At 48.5% G+C, this 25,271-nt stretch overlaps 1 protein-coding gene across 1 annotated transcript in view; it reads left to right on the plus strand.

The window, feature by feature from the left end:
- The first annotated feature begins 465 nt into the window (after positions 1-465).
- MAN1C1 (mannosidase alpha class 1C member 1) overlaps positions 466-25,271 on the plus strand; it is a 68,350-nt gene continuing 43,544 nt past the window's right edge. Inside the window, exons 1-3 of the mRNA XM_082329601.1 lie at positions 466-807; positions 1,551-2,532; positions 23,347-23,443. Of these exons, the coding sequence (XP_082185727.1) occupies positions 1,963-2,532; positions 23,347-23,443 (667 nt within the window). The 5' untranslated portion in view covers positions 466-807; positions 1,551-1,962. The remainder of the gene's footprint in view (positions 808-1,550; positions 2,533-23,346; positions 23,444-25,271) is intronic.

Genomic DNA, 25,271 nt, shown 5'->3' on the forward strand with positions numbered 1-25,271 from the left:
AGGGGGAGGCGACGCCACCCCCGTCCCGCACCGGCCGAGTCCCCACGGCTCCCTGCGCCCGCCCCGCTCCCTCAGCCCCTATTTAAAGCCGCTGGGCCGCCGTCCGCCAATCGCAGCGGGGATGGGGCATCGCCCGCAGCCAATGGAAGGCTTGGCTGGAGGAAAGGGGCGGGGTGAAGCGCTCCTCCAGCTCGAGCCGGGCAACTGTGGTAAACAAGCGGGCGGGTCTGCCGGCTTTCCTGACGTTTGGAAGAGCCAACGGGCGAGGCCAGGCTCCACGGTCCAGCCAATAGCGAGCGAGGGCGGAGCGCGGCCCGGGGGGCAAGCGTCAGGGCGGGCAGGAGCTGCTCTGCTGATTGGCTCGCGGCGCCCCCGCCCCCTCCCCCGAGTGACCGTTGGCGGCGCGGGGGCGGGGCGAGGGGCGGGGCGGGGGCGGGGCCGCCGGCGCTGTCGCAGTGAGCGGCGGTGGAGGCGGGCGGTGCGGGCGGGCTGCCTGTGCGGGCAGCGGGCAGCGCAGCCCGGCGGGTCCCCTTCGGCGGGGGGAGAGGCGGGGCCCGGAGGAGGTGGTGAAAAGCAGAGGCCTCTAAGTAGCTCGATGCAGTTAGGTGCTTCCCTCCTGGGCGCTTGGATAGGCAGGAGAGAGGAGCGGAGAGCCCGGCAGGCGGCCCGCGCTGCCTCCTCCTCATTTACCGGGCACCCGTGAGCGCTGACAGCGGCGAGGGGTTCTCGCTTTCGAGATGCGCGGGCAGGACTGAGAAGATTTTTCACTCCCCGTAGGACGCAGAGTGGCTTGGATCTGTCAGAGGGGTGAGTAAAGAGGGCCGGGGGTAGGGAAGCGTCCGCCGGGCGGGTCTGACGGCGCCTTCGGGGCAGCGCCGTTCCTCCCCGTAGGAGCAGGGCTGGTCTGGGGCTGCAGGCAGGGCTCCCGAGCCTGCCCTGCTCTTTGGAAGCGGTCCTGCTCGCTTTCGTGGTCTGAAAGTTGAGCTCTGTCTGTTCCAGCGCACATAAGGAGGCGGGGGGATGAATAACTCTGACAGCGAGGCAGAGGTTTGGGAGAAAGGGGGAATTCTCCGCGATCCATTTAGCAAAACCAAAATCCGTAGATTTTTTTTTTTTTTTTTTCCCCCTCAAGAAACTTATCCCGAGCCGAGCTTTCCGCATGGCCGGTTTGCAGCCCCATCGTCTCCAGCCCTCTGCGGGCGAAGGCAGCTCCTGGCAGCCCGCTGAGGAGCGGGGCAGCCGCGTCCCCGGCCCCGCTCCCTGGCCCCGGGCACGCCGCCCCTCCCGGGGGCTCGCTCCTCCTCGGGGCGCGGGTCCTCGCCTGGCCCCGGGGCTGCCCCGCCAGCGGAGCCCGGCAGCCCGCAGCTGCAGGGGGTGGTGCGGAGCTGGGAGCTGCTCGCAGGGCAGGGAGTTGATGGCAAGTCCGGAGAGAGGGGAAGACGACCCGGGGTGGCCGGAGGGCGGCGGACCCTCCGGGACAAAGGCTGACAACGCCGGCTGCATCCTTCTCGGTGCTGAATGAACGCGCTCTTCTCTCCCCCCTCTCGCAGAAATGCTGCAGCATGAACCCACCGCCTAGAGAGGAGGGACCGCACCTCCTCGGCGCCGCTCCCTGAGCCAGCGCGACAGCGGCCGTCCGGCGGGGAGCCTGCCCGGGGGACTGACGCCGGGAGCAGCCCGGCCCTTCCCGCTCCGCCGCCGCCTTCATGCCGGAGGGGGAGACTCTGAACCGCCGCTCCGCGCCTTGCGAGCCTCTCGGGCGAGGACCCCGGGCAGCGGCGGGGCCCCGCGGCTTAGCCCGCTCCGCAGCCATCCACGTGTCACCCGCCGGCGGTCCCCGGTGAAGGCGCCCGCTCCAGCCGGTGCTGCGGGGGGGGCACCCCTGAGCCTTTCGCCGCAGAAGCCAGCGGCGTCCCCCGGGGCGGCGGCGGCTCCCGCCCGGCGGCCGCGATCCGGTGCCCCATGGTGCTGCTGCGGAAGCTGCCGGGCATGCCGGGCTGGCCGGCGGCGCTGGGGCTGCGGCTGCCGCAGAAGTTCCTCTTCCTGCTCTTCCTCTCGGGCCTGCTCACGCTGTGCTTCGGGGCCCTCTTCCTCCTGCCCGATTCCTCCCGCTTCAAGCGCCTCTTCCTGCCCCGCCGGGCCACCGCCTCCTCCTCCTCTTCTTCCTCCGCCTCCTCCTCCTCCTCCGCCTCCTCCTCCTCCACCCGCGACACCGACCTGCCCCGCAGCCCCCCCGCCGCCGCCGAGCCCCGCCACGCCAGCCCCGCCGCCCCGCGCCGCCTCCGGGAGAAGCTCCGCACCGCCGCCCGCATGGCCGGGCCGCCGGCCCACACCGCGCCGGGCTCCCGGCAGCAGGTGCAGGGCGGCGAGCGGCGAGCCGAGCCCGCCACCGGGGCTCCCCCCGCCCGGGAGACGCGAGCTCCGTTCCGCTTCGACTACGAGCGGTTCCGCCGGAGCCTCCGCCACCCGGTGCGGGGCAGGCGGCCCGGCGAGGACCCCGAGACCCGCGCCCGCAGGATGAAGATTAAAGAGGTGAGGAGACCCCGCGCCGCCCTCGCCTCCCCTCGCGGCCGTGTCCCCCCTCAGGCGGCCCTCACGGCCACGTCCCGCCTCAGCCCTCGCCTCCCGTCACGGCCATGTCCTGCCCTCACCTCCCCTCACAGCCGTGTCCCCCCTCAGTCAGCCCTCACCTCCCCTCCCGGCCATGTCCCCTCCTTGGTCCCCCCTTCACCTCCCCTCACGGCCGTGTCCCTCCTCAGTCAGCCCTCACCTCCCCTCATGGCCATGTCCCCCTCACGGCCATGTCCCCCCTCAGTCAGCCCCTCGCCTCCCCGCACGGCCATGTCCCCCCTCAGTCAGCCCCTCGCCTCCCCGCACGGCCATGTCCCCCCTCAGTCAGCCCCTCGCCTCCCCTCACGGCCATGTCCCCCCTCAGTCACCCCCTGCCTCCCCTCACGGCCATGTCCCCCCTCAGTCAGCCCCTCGCCTCCCCGCACGGCCATGTCCCCCCTCAGTCAGCCCCTCGCCTCCCCTCACGGCCATGTCCCCCCTCAGTCAGCCCCTCGCCTCCCCGCACGGCCATGTCCCCCCTCAGTCAGCCCTCCCGTGCCCTCACAGCCTCATCCCCTCTTCGTCGCCTCCACTCTCCTCACACCCCCGCTTCCCCAGCCTTGCCCTCGTTTCCCACGCGGGCCCCTCGTGCCCCTGTCTCCCCCCTTTTCCCCAGGAAGGTGACGGGAATCGGGGGGCATCTCTTTCCGCGGGGGCGTCCTGCAGCGCGGCCCCGCGCCTGCGAAGTGTCAGCGGCTGCACGTGCCTGTCGGCGTCGGCGCACGCCTCCTCTCGCCGGAGAGGAAGCGTTAGGGCAGCCTGACAGCGCGTGACTAGAAATTAGAGCTGAGATTAGGCAAAGGGAGATTTCAGCTTGGTTATTAGGGAAAAAAAAAAAAAAAATTTGCTTGGCGGGAGGCGTCTGTGGTTGTGCAAGAGGCTCCCTCCCCGGGGAATCGGCGTAAAGCTGGCTGCGTTACGCAAAAGCTGGTAGATGACGAAACTTGTGCTGGTCCATGGGGATGGAGGGACGGGATGTGCCCTGGCAGCAGCCGGGGAGGAGGCGTCAGGCTGACTCCCCGTAAATCGTTTTGTCGCTTACTCCGGGTGGAGTTGGCTCAGGACTTGTTACCCGCTAACAGCCACCTGAAGGCTGCCCTCGCTGAGCCCCCCGCGGGCCTGGGTAGCGTCGTGGCTGGGGCCGCAGGGGGGTAACGGAGGGGAGAATTTGCCCTGGTGCCTACAGTCGTGCATAAAAGCCTGTCAGCCTCGCAAACCTTGCAGACCGGTCTGTGACCCAGTTAACCAAGAGCTGTAGATTCTGCGTCGTATTCGATTGTGTTTGTTGTATCTTTTGCTATGATGGATAACCAACTTGGAGTGAATTTTGGTCTAGTAAGAGGTGCCAATAAGTAAAATGCACAGATTTAATTAAGCAGAGTATAGATTTCCTGGGTTTGTTCTCTCGCAGAGGTGTAGGCATTCAACAACGATGCTGCCCCGGGTTGAACAGAGAAGGAAGTCAAAGAATAACACAGCGAGGGCTTTCATCCGCTGCAACCTGCGTTTTAAAAACAGTTTTTTAAAGCTCCCCTCCTGATATCTCTGTCAGTCGTTAAAACAAAGGCTGCACCGCTGGTAAAATTCCAACTTCTCTGCCAGGCAACCAGATGCAACACACCCAGAGGTGCTGGGTTTCTTTACGATCCCAGGCGTGATTGAGCCATCCTTTCTTTCTGCATCTCAGCTGCAGGGCGTTCGGAATATTCCAGTACCCGGCCCTCTGGTCCGCTTGGAGCCGCGGAGCGCGTGCTTGGATACGCTGCAGGCTCCCGCTTTCAAGGTATGCTAGGGGGGCACGACATGCTCGCGAATAACCCATCTTCCACTCTGTACAAACAAATCAAATTGGAAATCAAATTTATGAAAGCTAGTGGAATTCAGTCCTTTATTTGTAGTTAATTATTTTTTAAATGTAGGATTATTGCAAGTTGTATGGATTCAGCCCCATCTGTTTATAACAGCCATAATCAGCGCCGGGTAGCAGAGTTAGATTTTTCAAGGATGAGAATCCATAAATACTAGTTTTATGCTGACAGCTAATTACTCTTCAAACAGAGCCCTTATTCCTTAAAAGTGCCTGCACTTCTATTTATTCAGAAGGAGAGAGAGAAGCAAATATGGTGCTGAGATATGAGATTGAATGTGCAAAACGAGGGGTGGTGGTGCAGCCTGTGGAAGAGATAAGGCGTGTCCTTCTTTTGCGAATCAAAAAGGCACGAGGAAAACAAACCAAGAGAGGTTAGAAGACAAATGCTGTATAAAAAGAAACAGATGCGTAAAAAAGAAATCGTGAGGAAGAATTAAGTCAAGTCATGATACAGCGTTTGGGTGAGCAAATGTTCCTCGCGTGATGTGAGAGGTGCCGGCAGGGGCAGGTAGTGGGGTTTGCCGCCCGTTTTAAGGTGCGCAGTAGCAGTGAGTAGCTTTTTTCTCCTCCTTCCAGAGCTTTAAGCCCTGAAATTTGCTAAAATGTGTTCCAAACTGGCCTGGGTTTTGGAAGTTTTGGTTCCCCCCGCCTTAGGCCATTCTGACAGGTCAGCACCTATATAACGGGGAGGATGGGTATGGATGGGATTTGCTGGTATCTTTTTCCCCCATCTAGATGAAAGCCAGGAGAAGGAACTGGTGCGTGATCAGAGACTAGGGCTGATGCCCAGCCTAGAGACTTGGAGCTTTCTGTTTTCTCGTAGGACCCTTCAGTCTGAGCAGGAGTCTGAGCAGGCATCTGCCCTTTCCCACCCAACCTCTAAGCTTCTTGAGGCTTCAGCCAAAGAAGAGGGTGTGTCATTAGTTTCTTGGCTGTTATGTGTGGAAAGTGTCGACTGATGTAATCCTGCTGGACTTTTCTGCTTAAAAGATGGCGTTGTCCAGAGTGTGAAACCCCCCGCTGGTGTCTCCCACTTCACTGCCTTTGGGAAAGCTCTGAGCAGCACTAGGGACGTGGGAGCTGGAGTCTGGCCGGGGCTGTATCGACCTCACTGCCCTGTGTGCTTTGAACGCTGTGTTTCCTAGTAGTGTGGAAAGGAAAAGAGGTGGATTAGCAAGTTGAAATGGCACGTAGGAATCCGTTAAAAGAAATAAACGCTGCAGTGAGTTGAGCTGGCGTGTGCGTGCAGGTATGCTGCTTTGCACTGGCGGCTAACTTAGCAGAGGGGCAGACTTCTTAGGTCCGACTTACCTTTTTAAAGACAAGTCCAGAGTCAATAAACAGTTGTTTTCCTGAGAAGGAAAAAAGAGAGCACCTGTATTGCATAGACTGCTTACTGCAAAAGGTCGTTGGTCACCTGGAGAATTGCCTCGGATATCCCGCTGTGCGCTCCTGTGGGCAGCGGAGTACTGTGGGCACTCTGACCTTTTGAAGAAAACTGCAGTAAAACCAAATAACAATCTCCCCATGCTGCAGGTTGGGAAATTTAAAAGGGCTTGGGATTATTCATCTCTTAAACTGACCTCTGAAAAACGTATTAGTTCTGTAATTGATCAGTCATGCATGGCTTCAGGGAATAGCTAATTTTTTACACGTGCCAAATACTAATCACTGATGTTCAAAAAAAAAAAAAAGAAAGAAAAGTGAAAGTAGTTGTAGTCAGAAAGTGACTGCAGAAATGCCACAGTGGGATTCCATATTTATTTGCTCTCAACAATTTCCAGATCAAATCGGCTCAGTGAAAAGTCAAAATGATTTCCCTTCCAACTGCCGCTATTGCAAACTCAGCCTCAGATCTGGGAAAATCAGACCGTGTGGTTTCTGCCTTTTGCATCATAACCAGTAATAAAGATTTTGCTGTTGGAGCTGAGCTGACAGTTTTGCTGATGATGGATGAAGCAAAACAGACTGCTTCTTGCTGTACTGTTGCTGTGTTGGCTTCGTGGGTCTCACAGGTAGGGAAGCGCTGGGGGAGGAGAACAGCATTTCTCTCAAGTATTTTTATACCAACTCTACTAATGCCCTCCAGTGCTTAAGGACAAGCGCTGTAACCAGCTAGACCAGAAAGTGTCCATCAGCAGAATTAAACTAGCTAGCTTACCTCCAGTCATAAGATGGGAGAAAAATGTGAACAGTGAAAGAGCTTTACTGGTTTTTCATTTCGTCTTTGGGTACAAAAGGCAAGTTTCCTTGCCTGATGTCTGAGAATACCTAATACCTTAACCCGACAGTGTCCTTTGTCCCTTTCAAATAAGGGGATGTGTGAAATTCAGGCAGGCTTTTAGTCCTCTGCTGGGATTGTACCCTTGGGTTTGACACATGCATTCATTTCCTTCAGATCAGTAATACTGAAGCCTCTTTGTTTTACAGTGCAGTTCTCGTCATCCTGGCTTTTCTTCCTGTCTCCACCTCCGTTTGCCTCACCTCGCTGTCTGCTGCCCGCTTTTAACACAGCTCTAAAGATGTATTTGCTTTTGAAAATCAGACCCCAGGGGGAAGCAGGCCATCAGAGTCCGTGTACACAGTTATCCTGCATCACTCTGCAGATTAGCAGGCACCTATTAAGGTAGATCAGTCTTTTAAACACAGGTATCTTGACAGTTTGTCACTAAAAGGTAATTGGCAAGAAACAGGAATGTTGTCAGGAGCTCAACTATTGCGGAAAGTTACTTGGGGTTGGTTGCTGAGTTCCCTTTGTGTGGTTTCGACAGTCCTGGCCAGTCATCCCCTCTGCAGTGAAAAAGGGCTTGTTGGGCAGCGCTGGGGAAGCGCTGCTGTTTCTCCTTCTGAATTTGTGCCGCAGCCCTGACCCCTGGTGGGAGAAGTGTCTGGTCAGGCGCTCCTTCCGTCTGGCACACCTTGGTGGCGGCAAGCCGTGGGTGTTCTCGGGGGATTTACGTGGGTGCATGAGCCCTGGGAACTGGATTGTGATCACCAGTTTACTGAAAGCAGGGCTCAAAACAGGTCGCCGGTTGAGTTACAATTGGCCTGTTGGTACAACGCTGTGAATCACATTATCGGTCATCCCTGAGCCATCTCGTTTCTGAAGCCAGCAGTGAAGAGGTTTCAGAGATCTCCCTTTCCCTAGACTGTGCCACTTCTGTTCTTCCATTTGGAGAAAATGCCTTTTCTTTCTGTAATCTGGGGATGAACAGTACTACAAGCAAATAACGTAATCCGTCAGTGGCTTCAGCACGTGAGTCGCACCACGTGCAGTTCTAGATGGAAGCGCACCTCCCCGTGCGCATCTTTCTCACCGAGACCCGTGGAAAATATTTCATCCTTTGTGCTGGTCAAATGTAAATCCAGTGACTTCCAACAGACTTACTTTGGACACTGGGCATAAAGAAAACTCTTCTCCGTAAAATACTTATTTTAATGGACTAGAATGATGATCTCAAACCGGTCAGGTATACTGCGATCAGATCATAATTCTTTCTCTGGGGTAGAAATACCGTTGCAGTGAGAGAATTTCTCTGCAGTTTGAAGCACTGGCTGGCTCCAGGCTTGCTGGAATTTTCCTTTGCTCCATGCTCCTTCTCACGCATTTATTTACTGAACCTGTGAAAAGGATACTATACTGTAAAGCCCACAAATGGTGCATACAGTGTATTTTTTGCTTCACTAGCCTCTGGTGGATTCATGCAAACAAAATTTAGACCTAACCTGTCTCAGCCTCTTTCGGCTGTAGGGTATACAGTTAATTGACTAAAAATACATTTGTTCTGTTGGCATAATGCATGAGTACAGAAAATACTTCACGTGCTGTGATCCGTGCTACAGTGCTGCTTGCCTTAGAGATGCCAGTGATACCTTAGTGCACGCTATTACTGGTATTACTTGAGCCGAGGGCATTTTGGAGTTTGGAAGTACTGTGCAATTTGAAGACATTTGTTCTTATCTACAAAATCTAGCACTGAAAGCACTTGTTCCACAACAACTAAATTTGGTGCGAGACTAGTTTATAAACTGCCACTTAAAGACAATGCACTATTTGCACAACAGCAAAATTGTCGGAGTGTGTACCTCTCCGGGCAGATTACAGATAATGACTGAATGCAAGCGCTGGACATGGTGAAATGGGTTTCCAGGACACGCACAGGCGTGCTGCGCGGAAGGACCTACGCCTTGCTGAATGGCTTCAGGAAACACACATCAGCTCTCTGAAAGTTCTCAAATATAAAGGCAAGGGGTTCAGGGCAGCAGGTAACGTCCTGCCGTAACCACGTCCGCGTACCCTGGGGGAGCAGGACCGAATGCGGCCCTGGGCTGCGCGGTGGCCTGCTGAGCCTCGCTGGGTGGTACCGGTGTGGGCCAGGCTCCCCTCACCCCCCGTCTGCCATCAGTCTGGGGACAGTGTATGTGCAGTTGTGCAAATGCTTACTAAAAAGCAGTCACCTCGGTTAAGATTCCAGCTTTCCAGCCAAAATATTTATAGACTCCTGATTAACTTTTTAATCAACGATTAAATCTACCCCTTAATGGGAGAAAGATTTTTGTGTATAGTGTTCTTTCCTTTGGATCTGTATGCAAGGCTTTACCAGATGATGTTAATCAATCATGTTTGTTTTACTCTATTAGTCTTATTATTGTTTAGATTGTTTATCATTTTGCTTTGATGTTTTTGAATATGTTTGTTAATATTTAAAATAATTCAGGTTCTAGATGAGAGACTGAGAGGGGGAAAGGCGAATGTATCTTAGATCAGTCTGTCATTTAGTTCTGCATATAAAACTGACAGGAAGCCGTCAAAAGGAGAAGGCAGGAAAGAGTATTCACTTCATTGGTGGGAAAAGGAAATCTTGTGCTTGGAGCATTTTAATTTTTATACTTAGGAAAGAGACTAAATTTACATTTCCCAAAAAAGTACTTTTCACTGAACGCCGTGAATGGATTTGGCATGAGGAGCGAACATGCTCCCATGATTGCTGTCTTCACTGCGTATCCCCTTGGCGCTTCAGTTCATCATATGACACAATATTTTGGAAGGGCTCCAGAGAAGCTGTCGCGGGCAGTGGTGTCACTGATCCGTGCATAATGCGAGTGTATTGTGCATGATGGACCCAGACCGTCGTAGGGGAGAGAGCACAGTGGGAACACTGAAGGACTGGATAATAAACATCCTCTATTTATGGGATAGGGATGTTACTCATTTGTACTCTTACTGAAGGGGGCAGAGCATCTACTGTTAATTAGAACAGGACACTTGGTCCTGGGTTCTGTTCCTGTTGGCAGATTCATCACGTCACTGTATGGATCCAGTATGCACCTCTGTAAAATGGGCATAATTTTTTTCATCCCTAATCTAGCAAGCTAATATGAGACAAAACTGTTCCCTCTCAGGCACTTCAGCGTTCCCCGGGAGGACACTGGAGTGTAAGTGATGGCTAGAGGTTGCACTAAACCGAAGTGACTGTAGTGCTTCCCTTTTGCATCTACTTATCTTGACAGCGGAGATGCAGAGTCCTTCGTGTGTGTATCATCTGCTGCGTACCAGAATCGAAGGAGAGACCTCGACGGTGTTTAAAAAAGGAAGAGGTGTGCTCTTAATGTTTACTTCTTCCCTTAGCAGAAAGGTAATGGAGCCTGGCTTTCTAGGAATGAGTCCTGTGTGCCGAAACCCCCATACGCCCTTAGACCCCCCTGCAGTTTGTGACTCTCCCCATCCCGCTGGTTGTAGTTCCTTCTGCGTCACCCACCCCTGCCCAGTAGTGCCCGTTGCTCTTCCCAGTGTGCCCCCTCGGCTGGGTGGGCCGGAGGCACCGATCCAGCTCCAGGTGCTGGGTACCCGTAGCTGCCCGCTGCTCAGCGGGCTGTGGCTGGGCAGAGCAGGAGCTTGTGCTGCTCCCCTGCCTTTAGTGGGGCGCTCGGTGGGTCCCTCCTCCAGTCTGCTGGCAATTTGCACTGAACTTCAGTTTCTTTGTGAGCTTTACCCTCTGTCAAACCCGATTGAAGTTTTCCAGCTCAGAAGTTACTGGGGAGGACGGGCAGACGACAGCTGAGCAGAAAACAGTTCTCGGGCTTATTTGAGCTAATTGTTCTGATGGTTGTGATTGAGTGGGAGCCAGGAACTCATTAGTTCTAATCTGGCCTCCAACACTTCTGTTGCATGGCCATAGAACTGTTGTTATATTTCTCTCTCTCTTAGTTTATTAGTGGGTAGAACGATATTCTAAGAGTAAGGCTGCAAAGAATAATAAATGCCAGAGATTTAGAAATTCTACAGCATCTCCTCATGCCAGCAGCACTTGGACAGGATGATGATATACAGTGAAGCTATATGTTCAGTACATCCTAGAGAACGTCTCTCTCTAAGAGCTGGTGCTTGCTTCAGAGGAAGTCAGTGACAGAACTCCCACTGATTTATGGAGCAAGATGGCTCTGAAGACTGTCTGTACTGAGAATTGGAACCATGTTAGTAACGTCCGAGCAAACCATGTTTAAAACAGGGTTCTTGCTCTAATTGTGTTAACATGATTTCCCTGGGCAGTAAAGAAAGTGCATAACCATGTACTTTGCAAAGTAACAAAAGATAATTATAATGTAATCACATTTCATCCATCCTGAAACCCTCCTGCTGTCTGGGTTAGGCAGCCCAGCTCACAAATAAAATGCTTGCAGTGGAAATATGGATGTTTCAGGCTCCTCCTCCATCTCAGCCTCCATTTTCCTCTGGAGCTGTCTAGGAAGGACACATATTATGTTGGTCGTTCAGCATTGTGCTAGATGAACCCAAACAAATCCTTGGCTGATTTCTGGTGGTTTTGGCTTTCTTGAAGGCCTTCCTCCAATACTGATACTGTGTTAGGACTCCTCAGTCCTGAAACATCGTAGCTGTATTTGATTATCTTATCCATCAGACATCTGTTCTGCCTGTGAGCGAGCCCTCCAACAACCAGAACATTGTCGCTGCTGCGTGTGGGTCTGCCCACTCTCATCAGTGGCTGCACAGTAGAATAATTCAAGTAATTTTGAAAGGCAACTCCTTGGCTGGTGTAGGATAAAGCAGTAGACAGCTGTCTTCTGGTTCTTTCATTTCTGCATTTCAAAGATCTAAAGAAATAAAATTTTGAGTTGAGTATTAGGGTGAAATTTAGTGAGTGGAACAGAGTGGAAGCTTGTTGCTTAGGTCTTGCAAGGAAGCACGGCCAGAGCAGTACTGTGGGAGCCACTTCTACATTGGCAGGCACATGGAGCCTGTGACCTAGGTGGTGCCTTCTGTCTCTAATTTTGATGAATCTTTATGGTTCTTTTCTTTAGTTTATTACCCAGATCTCCTAACTTTCCATCTCTTGCTTTGTTCTTTCAGCAGTTCATTAATCATTGTTGTATGATGACTGTCTAGTGCAGTGCTGGAATGATGCCAGGGCCAAGCCCTGGTCCCTCTCGTGATGGGAGGTCAGGCTAAATGAAGGCGAGTCCCCTTTATCCTGCCAGCTGAATTCTAACATTGTTCTAACATCCACTCCACCGACTTCATTTTTATTAAAGATCCGGTATTTGCAACCTGATTTGTATGATTTATTGTTGACTGAGGGACTCTTGGAAGAGTTTATCAGCCTCTGGCTAATAAATTTGCTACTGTGGTCCAAGAATTTCTTATAGCACTTTTGTAAGGTGACAACTCTGACGCGAGGCTCTAGGAAGGCTGTGAGCAAGTTTCTTGTGTCTGTTATTAGCTATTACCTTTGATAAATTATTGGGCTAATCTCTGCTGACTACTTAATGCTTGAGAATTGCTCTGTTCCTCTTTTCAGAAGTTCAAATCACAAGTAACTCTTGAAAGGGGAGAGGACAGCAACGCTCCAATCTGTCCCTCCGAGCAAGGACTACAAAGACAGATGGGCAGCAGGTGAACCAGCAAGAAATCATTAAACTAAACTCATCCTCCCAGATCTCTCTTGTTAAGCCATCCAAGTGTGAGATAAAGCACGAGGTGTGCTGGCAGTTCTCGACTTCTCTCTTTTCTCCTGTTCCAGCATTTGGACTGAGACAAAGACAGTTTCCAAACAGATGTTTCTTCTGTTCCCTAAGTCGCTTCTCACTGTGCAAAACAGGAGCGACGCAGGGTGACTCTTGGCCTGTATTTACATTTTTTCTTTCTTTCTTTCCTTCCTTCAGTTATCCCATCTGCTTATGACTGGTTTTTGGGCCTGTGAGCCATCCATGTGTCAAAAGCAATTCACGCTTTGCCGGTGCTGGGAGGGAAGAAGCAGATCAGATGCGTCGTCCTGAAATGGAAAGAGAGAGACGTGTATATTGAGCCGCCGAGTGAACCTGTGACCGTGCTAAGTTTTTCTTCCAATGTGAAAGGACTCCTTTCATATCTTACAGTGCGGGTCCTATTCAGAGCTGTGATTGCCTTTTCCCGATTTAAGGCCTAACAGAGGCCTGTTCAGTCTGTTTGGGTTGTCATTAGCCAAGCTTGTGCCTCGAGCCGCGGTGTGAATCAGTTCAGTTTATCCACCCGGCTCCCTACGCTGACTTAGCAGCTCCGAGCCACGCATGTTCCAAAGCATCTTGCTGTGTCCCAGGCTGAGAAATCTGTTCTTCCCGAAAGAGGCTGTGGCTGATTGTCAGGGTGCTCTTCACTTTTTCTCTCTGAAAACGCTTTGGAAATGTTTCTTTGGCTGAACTAGAGCTCTTCAGCTGTCCAACTTGGGCTGCTGGCTTCAGAGCCGTACGCAGAACCCCGGCCTTCTGGTGCACCATAATTTCCATAACCATGCTTCACGGTGACTGTCAGGATATTGCTGCTCTGGGCAAGGAAGGCTTTATTCACTTGCCTCAGGATGGCTCCGTGGCAGATTTATGCACAGAAACTTTGACCCCTCTTTAGTCTTTCACTTCCCTACCCACAGAGTATTCCTGCCATGGTCCCACATCCAAGGCTCGGGAATACAAAGCCTCGTATCTCCTCTGTTTTGTTTCTTTCCATAATTGATCTGTTTGATATCTGTCCCACAGGCTGTCAAACAGGTAGGCCTAATAGGTTCTAGAGACTTTTGTTTCTTTTATTTTTATTATTTGCCTTGAAAAAGAAAAGAAAAATATCCCCACACTTTTTTGTTTCCTTGCAGTCTGCCCATTTTTGGTTAGTTATTGCTACAGCTTCTTTTAGGGCGTCCCCTTGGGCTCTGGCTCTCCAGAAATGAGAATCCTGTGCAGATGGTATCTTCAGGGAAACAGAAAATGACTTACCTTGTCATAATGCAGGTCTGGAAAAAAATCTTGCTCAGTGTTTGTGTTTCCATCCACCTTCCCTCTTAACATGGGGATATTATGGGTGGATTCTGGCCTGGGTGTTTAACTGATCGTTGTACGTCATTCGCCTGGAATGTTGGTCACTTATTAAGGAGAATTTGCAGTCTTTTTGTGTAATTAGGGATTTAGGAAGACCATGTGCTGTGCATGCTTGAAGGGACGTAGTTGAAATGCAAGAGCCCTCGAGGCAGCCTATAGGTACGTCACAGTACCCGAAATCTTAAGAGCTAGGGGAATTTCCTGCATGATTTATGCTGCGGGCACGAAACTCAGGAGGGGACTCTGAGGTGACATTTGAAGAAGCACGATTACTAGGTAAGTAATTTTTTTCCACTTTCTTTCCTCAAAGCATGCTGGAATAAAATTGTAGTCACTAAGAAAAGCCATTACCAGACTGTCCAACCTAGAGTTAAAAGGACTTGAAAAATCCAAATAATAGCATCACACAAAGTGTATTGCTTGCTTTCTGGGTCCGCCTGCCCTCCTTTGTGCATGCGGCCCCTGGCAGTGGCTGTAGAAAGAGTTGTGGCGTGTTTGACAGACATCTCCTAATATGCAACTTTGTTAGCAAAAGTAATCTTGTGAAGTGAACCATGACATTAGAATGTAAAGGTAATGATTTGTGACATTGCCGTAGTGTTGGGGAAAATATTTGCTTGATATGCCTCTTTGCGCGTCAAAGTCTGTATATATGTATTTGGATATATGGTACCTTTTCACTTGCAAAGTGCAGCAGATGCAGTGATTCCTGAAATGAGCATCATGGTAACGTATAGCACAGCGTGATGTAGCTCATAGGTATATTTTAATACTATTAAGTATCTAATATTCTAATAGTAGACTATTATTATCTAGTATTCCAATATTTTACAAAGAGATTGATTTCCTATCTTCCGTTGTTACTTGAACACTTTCCGATATCTTCTACTTTGAAAGCACTTTTAAGTGCTACAGATATATACTCACAACTTAAATTTCCATTTAAGAAATCTATTTTGGGTGGGAAATCTGAATGCATGGAAGCAGTAAACCAGAGCTAAGTGCAAATTCTGCACAGTATCAAAAAAACCAACAACGTTTTATAAGGACCTTGAATTTCTTTTCTGATTTCCTCATACTTACAGATGTTGCTCAAAGAGCTACTTCTGCCTTCATTCTGCGGTAATAGCAAGGGAGATCGTAATTATTCCTATGATTCTAAGCTCATCTTTCTTGAAGTGTCCTCTCTTCAATTTTTAATCTTCCCTATATCTCACTATTTGCTTTCTGTACGTTTGCTGGCACAACATCTTCACTTTCATCTGCATCACACAAGCTATAGTTAGATTCGCTCTTCGACACTGACCCTGTTTTTTTTGCAGCATGCCGAATTACCTTTTGCGTATCCATCTATGGAAGAAATCATCCCTCAAATTTAATAGGGCCAGTTCCTCTGGCTAAGACTGCTGGGTGCAAACTGGACATCGTGGATTGCCTTTTTGTGCAAGTTCTTTAAACCCCATGACAGCAAGTGCTTGAGGAGCAGTTAGAGGTAACAAGCTCACGAACAGAAGAATCTTCATCGTTTTTATTGCTGGCCTTGTTGTACAGCATCAGCTCCGGTCGTGCTCTGGAATATCATATGTTTGATCAGCTATAGAGGCTCGGAGGAAATACGAAGCTGACAGCATTAGGGTGGCTGAGAACACAAATACCTTTTATTTCTATTAGAATTTTCTGCAAGCTTTGATTCTGGGAAGTGAAGGAGATGAGACTACAGCTTTTCTCGTCTCCCTACTAAATCACCCTGTGCTTCGGTCTAGACTTGCAAATTTGTTCTCAAAAGCATTGTCGTCCTCTTACAGTCTAGCATCTCATTAAGAAACTAACTGCAAAATCAACTGCTCTTGCTGACATGTTTCCTGATTTAGATGCAGCTGGATCCAGCTGGGTCTTAATGCCTGAGATAGTCCTATCGAAAGGTTTTTTCTTCTCCCCTCTTGACATGGTTAAATCTAGTTGCATTAGGAATTTAATTAGGAGTTAGTTTAATTGTGTTTTGAGCTGTTCTTTCTCCCATTCAGCTTTCCTAGCAGGGGCTGTGAGTCAGGAAGACTCGTGAGTTCTATTTCTGTCCTTGTCACTAACACTAACGACCTTGGACTACTCTGTGCTGTTTTTTTTTAATTTCTTTTCCCCCAGTGCAAATCAGGCTTCCAGTCCTGCTTTTTTCCCCAATTGTGATGGGAAGAGAGTGCTTACCTCTGCAGATCTGAGCTGAATAGCTCTCCTTTACTCAGCTGGACTGCCTGTCTGGGAACACAGCAAGCAGAAGTTGAAACTTTTTTTTATTGCACCTTGCTGGAAGCTGCCTTGTGGCTGTGTGACGGAAGGTGATTTCGTCCAACTTCATAAAGAATTCCTCCATTGCTTCCAGTGATGGAGATTAGTTTTCTGAGCAATGGTCTGCAGTGTCTGTGCCTGTTGTGCGAGAGAGAGTGAGCTGACTGATGTCGTTAAAAAATATCCATGCAAGTTTGAAAACAAGCTGCCAAGGCTTTGCCAGAAAAATTTGAAGCAAAGCCCCTCTCTCCTGTTGCTTGAATTACTGTTATATTTATTTCTAGATAAAGTGACATGTAGCAAGTAATTCACAGTATCTATCTACCATCTAACACTAAACAATCAGCTGACGTATTTACAGTCAGTAGGCTGACAAGGTTTCAAATTTTGTTTTAGAATGTGTTATAAAGCGCCACAGCGCATGGGAGGAGTTGTGTACTTGGGCTGGTGCTTTGGGTATGGAAACACGAGCCTTTATGTTGTGTTCAAGGAAAAATTGGTAGAACAGTGGCAAAGGCAGCTGTCAAAGAGCTGAGGCTTTCCTGAGCTTCGGGCATCATTCCAAAGGGGGTATTTGCAGAAATTTGCTTTTGAGGAAGCGCGTTTGCGACAGGAATCAGTCTTGCGTTATCTGGGAGGCTAATCAACCTCCTGCCCCGTTGCGGTTGCGCGCACGATCCCAGCGTTCGCTCCCACAGATCGCCTCGTTGACTAAGAGGTACGTTACTGGGTTGATGCAGCTGCAGCAGAATAATTTATACTCTGCTGAGCCGGGGACCTTGCCCAGGTACGTGCACTTCTCGCTGCCATATTAAGTCATCACTGACGCCAGGCGCATGTAGGCAGGCGGTGAGTTTTGACCCTGAATCTGCCACCGCCGTCTTGTGCAAAATGATTCTGGGTCTGCAAGATCATTGGGCGAAAGACTCCTCGGCACGAATTCACCAAGCGACCTCAGTCCCACGCTGTCTTTGGTTATTTCTCCTTGTTATGCCTGGTGCTCTCAGAGGAGGAGGAGGTCTGCGTTACAGGTGGATAAGCTGAGGCACACAGCAGGGAAGCTGCCCAGCGGGTGTATGAGGAGGGTCGGGAATGGAAAGCAGAGAGGAATGCCTGTCCTGCTGGAGTCGGTGAGGTCGTGGTCGCTTGGTTTTGCCAGGGCTTTCATTGGGTCGTAACAGACTTGGGTTTTACGTGCAGTCACCCCTTTACCATCAGTTAAAAGAAGAATGATACTTTATTTAAAGTTAGAGAAATGAGGTGACGTTAGACTAACGCTGACCGAGGTGAGACTCAGTAATGGTTATCAGTTGTTTGAAGGCCTGTTAATGAAAATCTCTGCAATTCACATAATGTTTTATTCAAAGATGGAAGCTAACATGGCTGCTATAAAACAGGCAGGTTAGCTAGCACGTCTCTAAATTGCTCGAGTTCCTGTTGGGATCTATTGGATTTACAGTAATCTTTAATTATAAAACATAATTACTTTAGAATGGATTATCAATGTTGGTGTCCGTTTCTGTGGGTTGCTTGGTAACATCTTTCATGTGCTGAAGCACTATCTGTTCCGCGAGTCACAGGCTTTTAAACCCGGGAAGTAAAAGCCTGTGGATATTAGTGTCTGCCTAAATGGAACCTTTCAATCAACTGGAGTTAACATGCAGCTTTTTTGTTATTATTTTGCTATTACGTAAAAACATTTCTAAGGACAGTGTCCCAAAGAAGTAGCCCGAGAAGTTGCTCAGCTTTATATTAAAGATTTTCAAAGAAATTCTGGCCTTTTTATATACAACATTCTGCCATGGCGTTTGTATGGATATTTATATCTCTGTGTGATAATATTAAAAACGGCAACAGATGATAAACATGGTACTGTTTCATTACCTTTCCTGCAGTCAATCCTGAATTTTACAAGTGTATGCGAGTCTGATTAGAAATACCATCCATTATTCCAAATATAAATGGCTTATCCTGGTATGTTCAGGCAGACTTTTTCTTCTGTCTGCAAGACTGACAGTCCGTTCCTTTTTTTTCTCTGCATCTTGTCATCTGGCAAATTATTTTTTACACAGCTGGGGAAAATATATGGCACTGTATTGCAGGTTAAAAATCCAAACTAGAAGAGGGCTATTTTGGGGTGGGAAGAAGGTTAGAGATGGGAAAGAGCAGGTCCTAGTTTTGAAACTGATGTGCCAACTAATCTTCCTCCAACCGCACAGAAAGGAAGAGAAACCTGTCTGGTGATGTGAGTGGGAAAAACCAAGTAAGAAATACAATAGGGAAAGGCATATTTAAAAGTACACCCACCACCACCTTTTTTTTTTTTTTTTGGTTGGTTTGGTGTTTTTTTTTTGAAAACCCAACCCAGGAATTTCCTAGATAGCTTAATAGTTAGATATTTGAAGGGGAGTTGAAGAAGGGAGGCTAAAGAGTCACAAAAGTGGTTATCTTGTGAAGAGAATGGCTTTGTGTAATGTTCCTTGGAAGTTCTTGAAAGGGGCTGATTGGTTGGTATATTTAGATTTCATCTTTTAAGCATTTACTAATTATCCCAGCCTAGATGGATAAAACTAATCAAATAGCTGTTTGGGAATGCTCTGCATTTTGAAATCTTCCCTGGTAACAAAAGGAGGGCAAGTGATAGTGCGGGGGATTTTTTTTTTTTTTTTTCTCTCATTTCTCTGCTTTTTGCAAGTACATAAACCCAGGGATTTTCAGCGGTTTAGTTGTTACATATGTTAAAGAACATCAGATTTACACATCTCTTCAGAGTGAAAACTCTCCGTTGGTCAAGTTTTTATCCTGAGCCCTGTTTCTTCATTCAGAAGATCGCAGAACTCACTAAATGCCTTTTTGTTCTGAATTCTTCCCGACTGCCTTTCCACTGGAGTCTGTTTTTTTCCATAACCTCAGGTTCCCTGAAGATCAGTAAAGTGGTGGCACTCTGAAAACCAAGACCGTAGTACACACGGGCAGGAATTGTAAATCCCAGTAGCTCCCGTGCTACAGCCTGGGCGGCATTGCAAAAGCGCTGCCGGACCGAGGAGCAGCGGTGCGCTCCTGTAGCGTGGCACGTAGTGTGCGTGGAGAGGAGCCTTATCAACTTTGTTGATGCTTTTGTTTACTGAGTCTGGAGCGGTGGTTTTTATTGTGTTATTTGGCATATTTGCTCTCAGAAAATGTAAGCATTCTTGCTGAGTTAAGACATGTCAAGAGCAAGCAGAAATGAGAGAATGGGCAGAGCTGCGGTAGCAGTGTAGGTGCTGTTGTGGTGCGCTTGCTAGGCTTAGCAGATGGAGAAGGCTGGGGTATCAGCGAAAACATTAAATACTTGTATCGTTCCCTGCTGTAGGATTTAAAGGGACACAAGCACTTAGTGTTTGGCCCAGTATTTTAAAGGAGGGTATTTATAAAGCTGACTTCTGAATAAAAATATTTCTGTACATTAAATAAAGTACTGAATGCAATTTTAGCCCAGCCTTGCTCCGCAGTGGTTTTGTGTTCTCTAAATACTGCAGTGCTGTGAACCTGCAAAGTTGTAGACAGAAACCCTGAACCAGCAAACCCTGGCTCTGCGTGGCCGCAGGCTGCTGCCCGTATGAAATACACGGGGGCTTGAGAGCAAGATCTTTTTCGGGTTTGGATGGAGCAAAGCACAAGAAAAGGTAATGGCTTAAATGATGAAAGGGATAGTGCGGGTTTTCAGGATTCAGTTTCGTTACTTGTAGTTGATCTGAATATATAGTCATATAGCTGGGTAGCTGAAACTCTCGAAAGTAAAAAAGTGACTTACAGATTATAGAAAAGAAAGAGCAATCTGACAAACGTGATTATAAATTTGGAAGTCTCTGCTATAACTCAGCTGAAAGCCGGAATTAGAATTTCATGGCCAAATAGATAATTGTCTATTAGATGGCAGACGGCACACTGGTAAGAGCAAAATCTAAAATTATGGATCTATTTCCATAATTTTTGTGGTTCTGGTGCCATTTTTCAAATCTACAATGGCATAATGTTAATGCTGACATACTGTGATCTGTCATGACTAGAATGGCATAAAATATTCACTTCTAACCTTGGTGTCTCATCAGACAGCGGATTTAAACACCTCGCTATGCGATTTCCATTTTGCACCTCTTGGCTCCATCCCCTTCTGTTTCAACCCAGCGTTTGGCACCTCTGTCAGAGAAAGCTCCTGACAGCTCCATCGCAGTCCTCCGTACGGTATATAAACGTGGAGTCCCTGCTTTTAGAAACTTGATGAATCTCTTCAGTGGTTTGGACGTTGCACTGCTAAATTTGGATTGGAAAGACAGCTGCAGAAAGCCAGAATGGGCAGAATGGTGCAGATGCTTTTGGCTTTTAAACTTTTCCAGTTGCTGCTTTTGGACCCATCGTTAGAGAGAGGAAAGCTTGATCTTGGAAAATGAAAGGCTACCACGTTATGCATCTTGCCTCCCAAATATAGAGGGTTTAAAAGCAGTGAGCAGAATTTTGTTCACGTAAAGGAAAACTGACAACCCTTTAGTATGACGAGGGAGCATATCCAATCCATCCATCCTCTGTCTGCCTGATGATCAGCTCAGGACAGAACAGAGACAGAGAGTTTAAGACACTGCAGCCAGCGCAGCCCAAGAAATCATTTGGTAGTGGAACTTTTCGCAACACCGTGACAAATGCAGCTTAAATGGTTGAATAGGCAAATTAAGAATAAACGTATTTATTCAAGTAGCACTTGGGAGTCCTGTGTGAAGTGGGTCTCTCTGGGGTGTCTGTCAGCAGGCCTCGTGCCGTCCCTCCTCGCGTGAGAAGACAGAAGGAGAGGAGGAGGTTTCCCGTGTAGGATACAAGCGGTGCTGAAGGGAAACCCGGGGTCGTTTTCTGGCCTGTGACGGAGGTGCCAGCAAACTCTGCGTCCCAGGGAGCCATCTGCGCCAGCATGGCAGAGATGCCTAGGTTTCTCGCGTGCTTTGAAGAAGAAACTTCAGACCTTCTGGAATGGAGGGGTTAAAAAAGTTGAGGGAAGGCAATAACTTTAAATTTCATACTCAGCTTAAAATGAGGCCGATTCAGAACTACAACGTTAGGAGTTTTCTGCAACAAAATAGAGTCATTTCCACATCCTCTCCACGTCCAGGCTCAGTATGTGCCAGAAGGGTGGGTCCTCCTTCCTCAGCTCTGATTTAGAAGAGAAATGAAGCGAATAGATTGCCTAGCTGTTTCCTTTCTGGTGCGGGAGCCCTGTCGCTCACTGTGGGAAAGCTGTCTTTATGGAAACACCATCTTTCCTGCAGTAAACTTCAGGACCAAGCTCTGAGACATGAAAGCAGTCGCTTGGTACTGTCAGAGTCCGGAGTTCCTCAAAGATTTGCCCTGTTACATTAATGAAGAATGAGAACTTCCCATTTAGAATAATGCTGCCACTGAAAAAAAACCCAGAGATGTAGCGAAAATAAAATGAACACCCCGAGTCATATGATTGAGGCATGTTTGAGTGAATTTTGTCGAGGGTTTCTTCCCCAGCACCCCCGGTCATTATTTAGTTTCCTCGGAGCAGAGTGCTCCAGTGACTAATTCATCCCATACTGAGTTTTTAAAACCCAAGTTGACTTTATTTGTTTGTCCAACATTCCTTTGCCTGGTGGTGTTGGAGTCCGAATGTTATCAATCTGTTCAGCAAATGTTTATCCTCATCCATATGACCAACTCTGTGAAACTTTACTTTGGAAGCTTGATGTTTAAAAAGTAGAGGGGGTGGAAATCTGGTGATGTGGCTTTTTGTGTGTGCGTGCTAATTAAGGAGGATACTGCCCGAGGCTCGCAATGTTGGGTTTGTGAAACACAGAGCTGGAGGGAAGGACAAAAGTAAGAACTGAAATGACAGTAGGAATTTCATACCAAAGTAACCTGCATATTCTGATCCTGAAATAGAGCAGTAAATGCTGTTGCAGACACTAGACGGGGCACTCTGCGGAGGAATGATTTGTTTTAAACTGTCATTTTCTCTCACATGTCTTGTTTGAGTGAAGCATTTTAGAGGACTCTTATCTTTGTTGAGCAGCAGTGGAGAATATTGTCGATTTTCTGAAGCCGCCTTCTTTCCCTTTGTTACCTGACTTTTTTTCCAAGGATCGAATCAAAGAATGTGCAGGTCACTGCGATGCTGGGGCTGAAACTGCTCAGAGCCAGGCTGTGTGGATTATAAAAGGGAGCTTTATTTAAGGCACTCCTTAGAAGCTGACAAGTCCTAGTCTCTCCTAGCTGCAGAGGGGATACTGGTAGGTTTAATTTTTCCTGCCAGCTGGAGCCAAAGGGGCAGGAGGACAGAAAAAGCTGTGCTGGGGTGTGGGGGTTGGAACTTGCACAAACCCGCTGCCTTGCAGTCCTCAGGGAAAGGTTAATGTGCTGAGCCCGGGCAGGACAGTTCAAATGTCCCAAAAGGAATTGTTTGAGTTGGAAGGGGTTTCTCAGAAATCGCGCAGCCCATCTGCAGGACTCTCTTAAGAAAGCACTTTGAGTTTTGATAGGAAGATATCAAAATGTCATGGATCTCCCCTTTCTCCTTTATGAAGGTATTCTGTTAATAAATAGGAAGAAAACTTCTGTGCAGTCCTTAAACAAAGACCAATTTCTTCCTTTGCTCACCACCGTATTCAGTGCGTTGTGTGCTTCGGTGGTGCTGCTTTGCCAAAGTTGTGTGTGTAACCGCTGCAAGGTGGGCAGATGGTGGGCGGTTTAGCAGTTTAATCAAGTTTCATTGTTGCTATCATAAAGAAATGCAAAAACTCAGAAGGTAACATCCCTATACTTAGGGATATATCAGCTTTGGCCTTACATTTTTAGCCCATTTTAATTACCATTCTGAAATACTGATACTCCTTGAAAAAGATGAGGAATTCAGAGATGGAGGCGTCTTTCTAAAATTCCCACTTGGTTTGCACAGCACGGGAAAAGTGGACTCTCAGTGTTCTGGATACTGTGGTACTTCTGAAACGTGCCGGTGCCGAGCTCTGCGCCGGGAGTGACGAGTTTGAGGCTTCAGCAGACTGCTGAATGCAGCCCCATTCATACGTGTTCAGCGCGAATTAAGATTTTATAATTAATGGACCATTGGTTGCTGGGTTTAGCAATGAATGGGAAACTCCCATTCGTTCCCAGAGCTGAAGTTCAGAAAACTGGCAGTTCTGTTAATCGCTTTCATTCAATTTTTCTTTTTACAGATGATGAAATTCGCTTGGGATAACTACAAACAATATGCACTTGGAAAAAATGAACTGCGACCGCTGACTAAGAACGGCCACATCGGTAACATGTTTGGTGAGTTCTGAATCGATTTCAGTGCAATTTCGCTGCGTTTTTTTTAAAGGTCACGTGTCCACGTCAGTTCCTTTCTCTGCAGTACAGTGAGGTATCTGTAACAGCTTCGAGCTCTTTCCATTTTTATGAAGTGAGACTTTCAACACAGCTCCTAGGGGTTACCTACTCATATTCCATTGCTGGGAATCTCATTCCTGCAGGCATCTCTCAATGCCCAGCCTGTATCACCTCTGTGTACAGATCTAGCACCAAACCTGCCTGAGAACAGGGCTAAAACCAACCAGTGTCTTTATTAAAACATGAAATCAGTCCAAACCTGACAATGCTGCTATTTGTCTAAGCTTGTAGACATCAGGACCTGACCAAACTGAGCATTTTCTCTCTCGTTTCTCCACTGTTGAGCAAGATGTGAATTCCATGAAATATGGAGTGAGTGAATCAATATTAAAGGCTCTTTATACTATGTGCTTACTGGCTTGTATAATTTTACTCTTTAGCAGATTACTTTTTTTTTATGTGAGCCACTTACTTACATAATTTCAGTGCTATTCCCCTGCTTGTTCCAGTGGGATACTTGTTGACTTTCTGGGATATAAAACGTCTTTTTTCCTCATTGGCACTGAAAGCATTTCCCTGCTCTGCTGACTGCCCTAGCTTGGCCTTGCCTGCACAGGTTGTGCCATGGTGAGAAGGTGCAAAAGCTGGAGGAAGGCCAGCAGAATCTGCTTTAGCTGCCCTTTCCCACCCCTCCTTGGGGAAGACTTGCTGTACAGAGGTCTCCCAGCTTCTTTCCACAGGACTCTGTTTTGCAGAGATTATTTCTCAGAGCCCCTTGTCCAGATTAGGGTAGAATAGAGCTCCTTAGTGGGCAAATTAGCTGTGAGCTTTATTTCCTCAGGGCAAAGGGATTGGACTAATACAGTATGAAGAAACGCTCCCATTCCTGGTTTTGCACTCTCTAGGTGTCCCAGCCCTTCTCTACATCAGGTACATGACGTGGGTATGATCTTTCAGACAGTAGATGGGGAGATCTACTGCTTTGTGTGGACAGGCCTCCTGCGCAGGCCTCATTAGCTTTGGGGAGCTGCGAGATGTGTGTGAAAGTGAAGGTTTGAAGGTGGAAATAGCATCACGTGTCTTCTCGGATGGCCAAAACCTTGAGCAGCAGCCCTGTTTGGCCACTGTACTGCAAGGGCAGATGGCCCTGATGGAGGGGGCAGAGGAAGGGCTGGCTTTTAGTTTGTGTTCCCCTTGTGGTGCCACCGTCAAGTCCTTTTATTGCCCCAGATGAGGCACGAGTCTCTCTAGCTCCTGCAGAAGTACCAGGACAGGTACCTCCGCTCTGGTTGTGCTATACTGTAAGTTGCATGGAAGCTGCGTTGGTGATTGCTGGGGTATCTGGAGGAAGCAGTTGTGGGAGCGTGCCTTGCAGTAGCACGGGCTGTGTATGACCAGCCACTGCTTTGCCCAGTCTCACTTTGTCAGGAGCAGTGATTTGGGTTGGTTTGTCCTCTGCCTTCCTCTTTCACTGCCCCAGGAATACCCAGGTGTCTTACTTCAGAGTTTGCATTAACTTCAGCGCTAAGTTAAGCATTTTGCAACTTTTGCATTCTGGCAAGCTTGTCAAAATTTCTCAAGGAGCGTGCCTGTAAACAGACAAAAATATTGAAAGCTTTTAAATGCATTTATCATGCTAAAACAATTGGCAGTGCTTATGCTTGTTTGTAGCGTGCCTGTGAGCACTCTCAAGGAAAATGCTTTGGAGCACAAGGATTTGCAGACTATTGCAGAAAAGAAGCTACATGGTACATTTCAGCCTCTTAATAGG

Source organism: Platalea leucorodia (genome assembly GCF_965183815.1).
Source record: "Platalea leucorodia genome assembly, chromosome: 18".
Classification (NCBI taxonomy): domain Eukaryota; kingdom Metazoa; phylum Chordata; class Aves; order Pelecaniformes; family Threskiornithidae; genus Platalea; species Platalea leucorodia.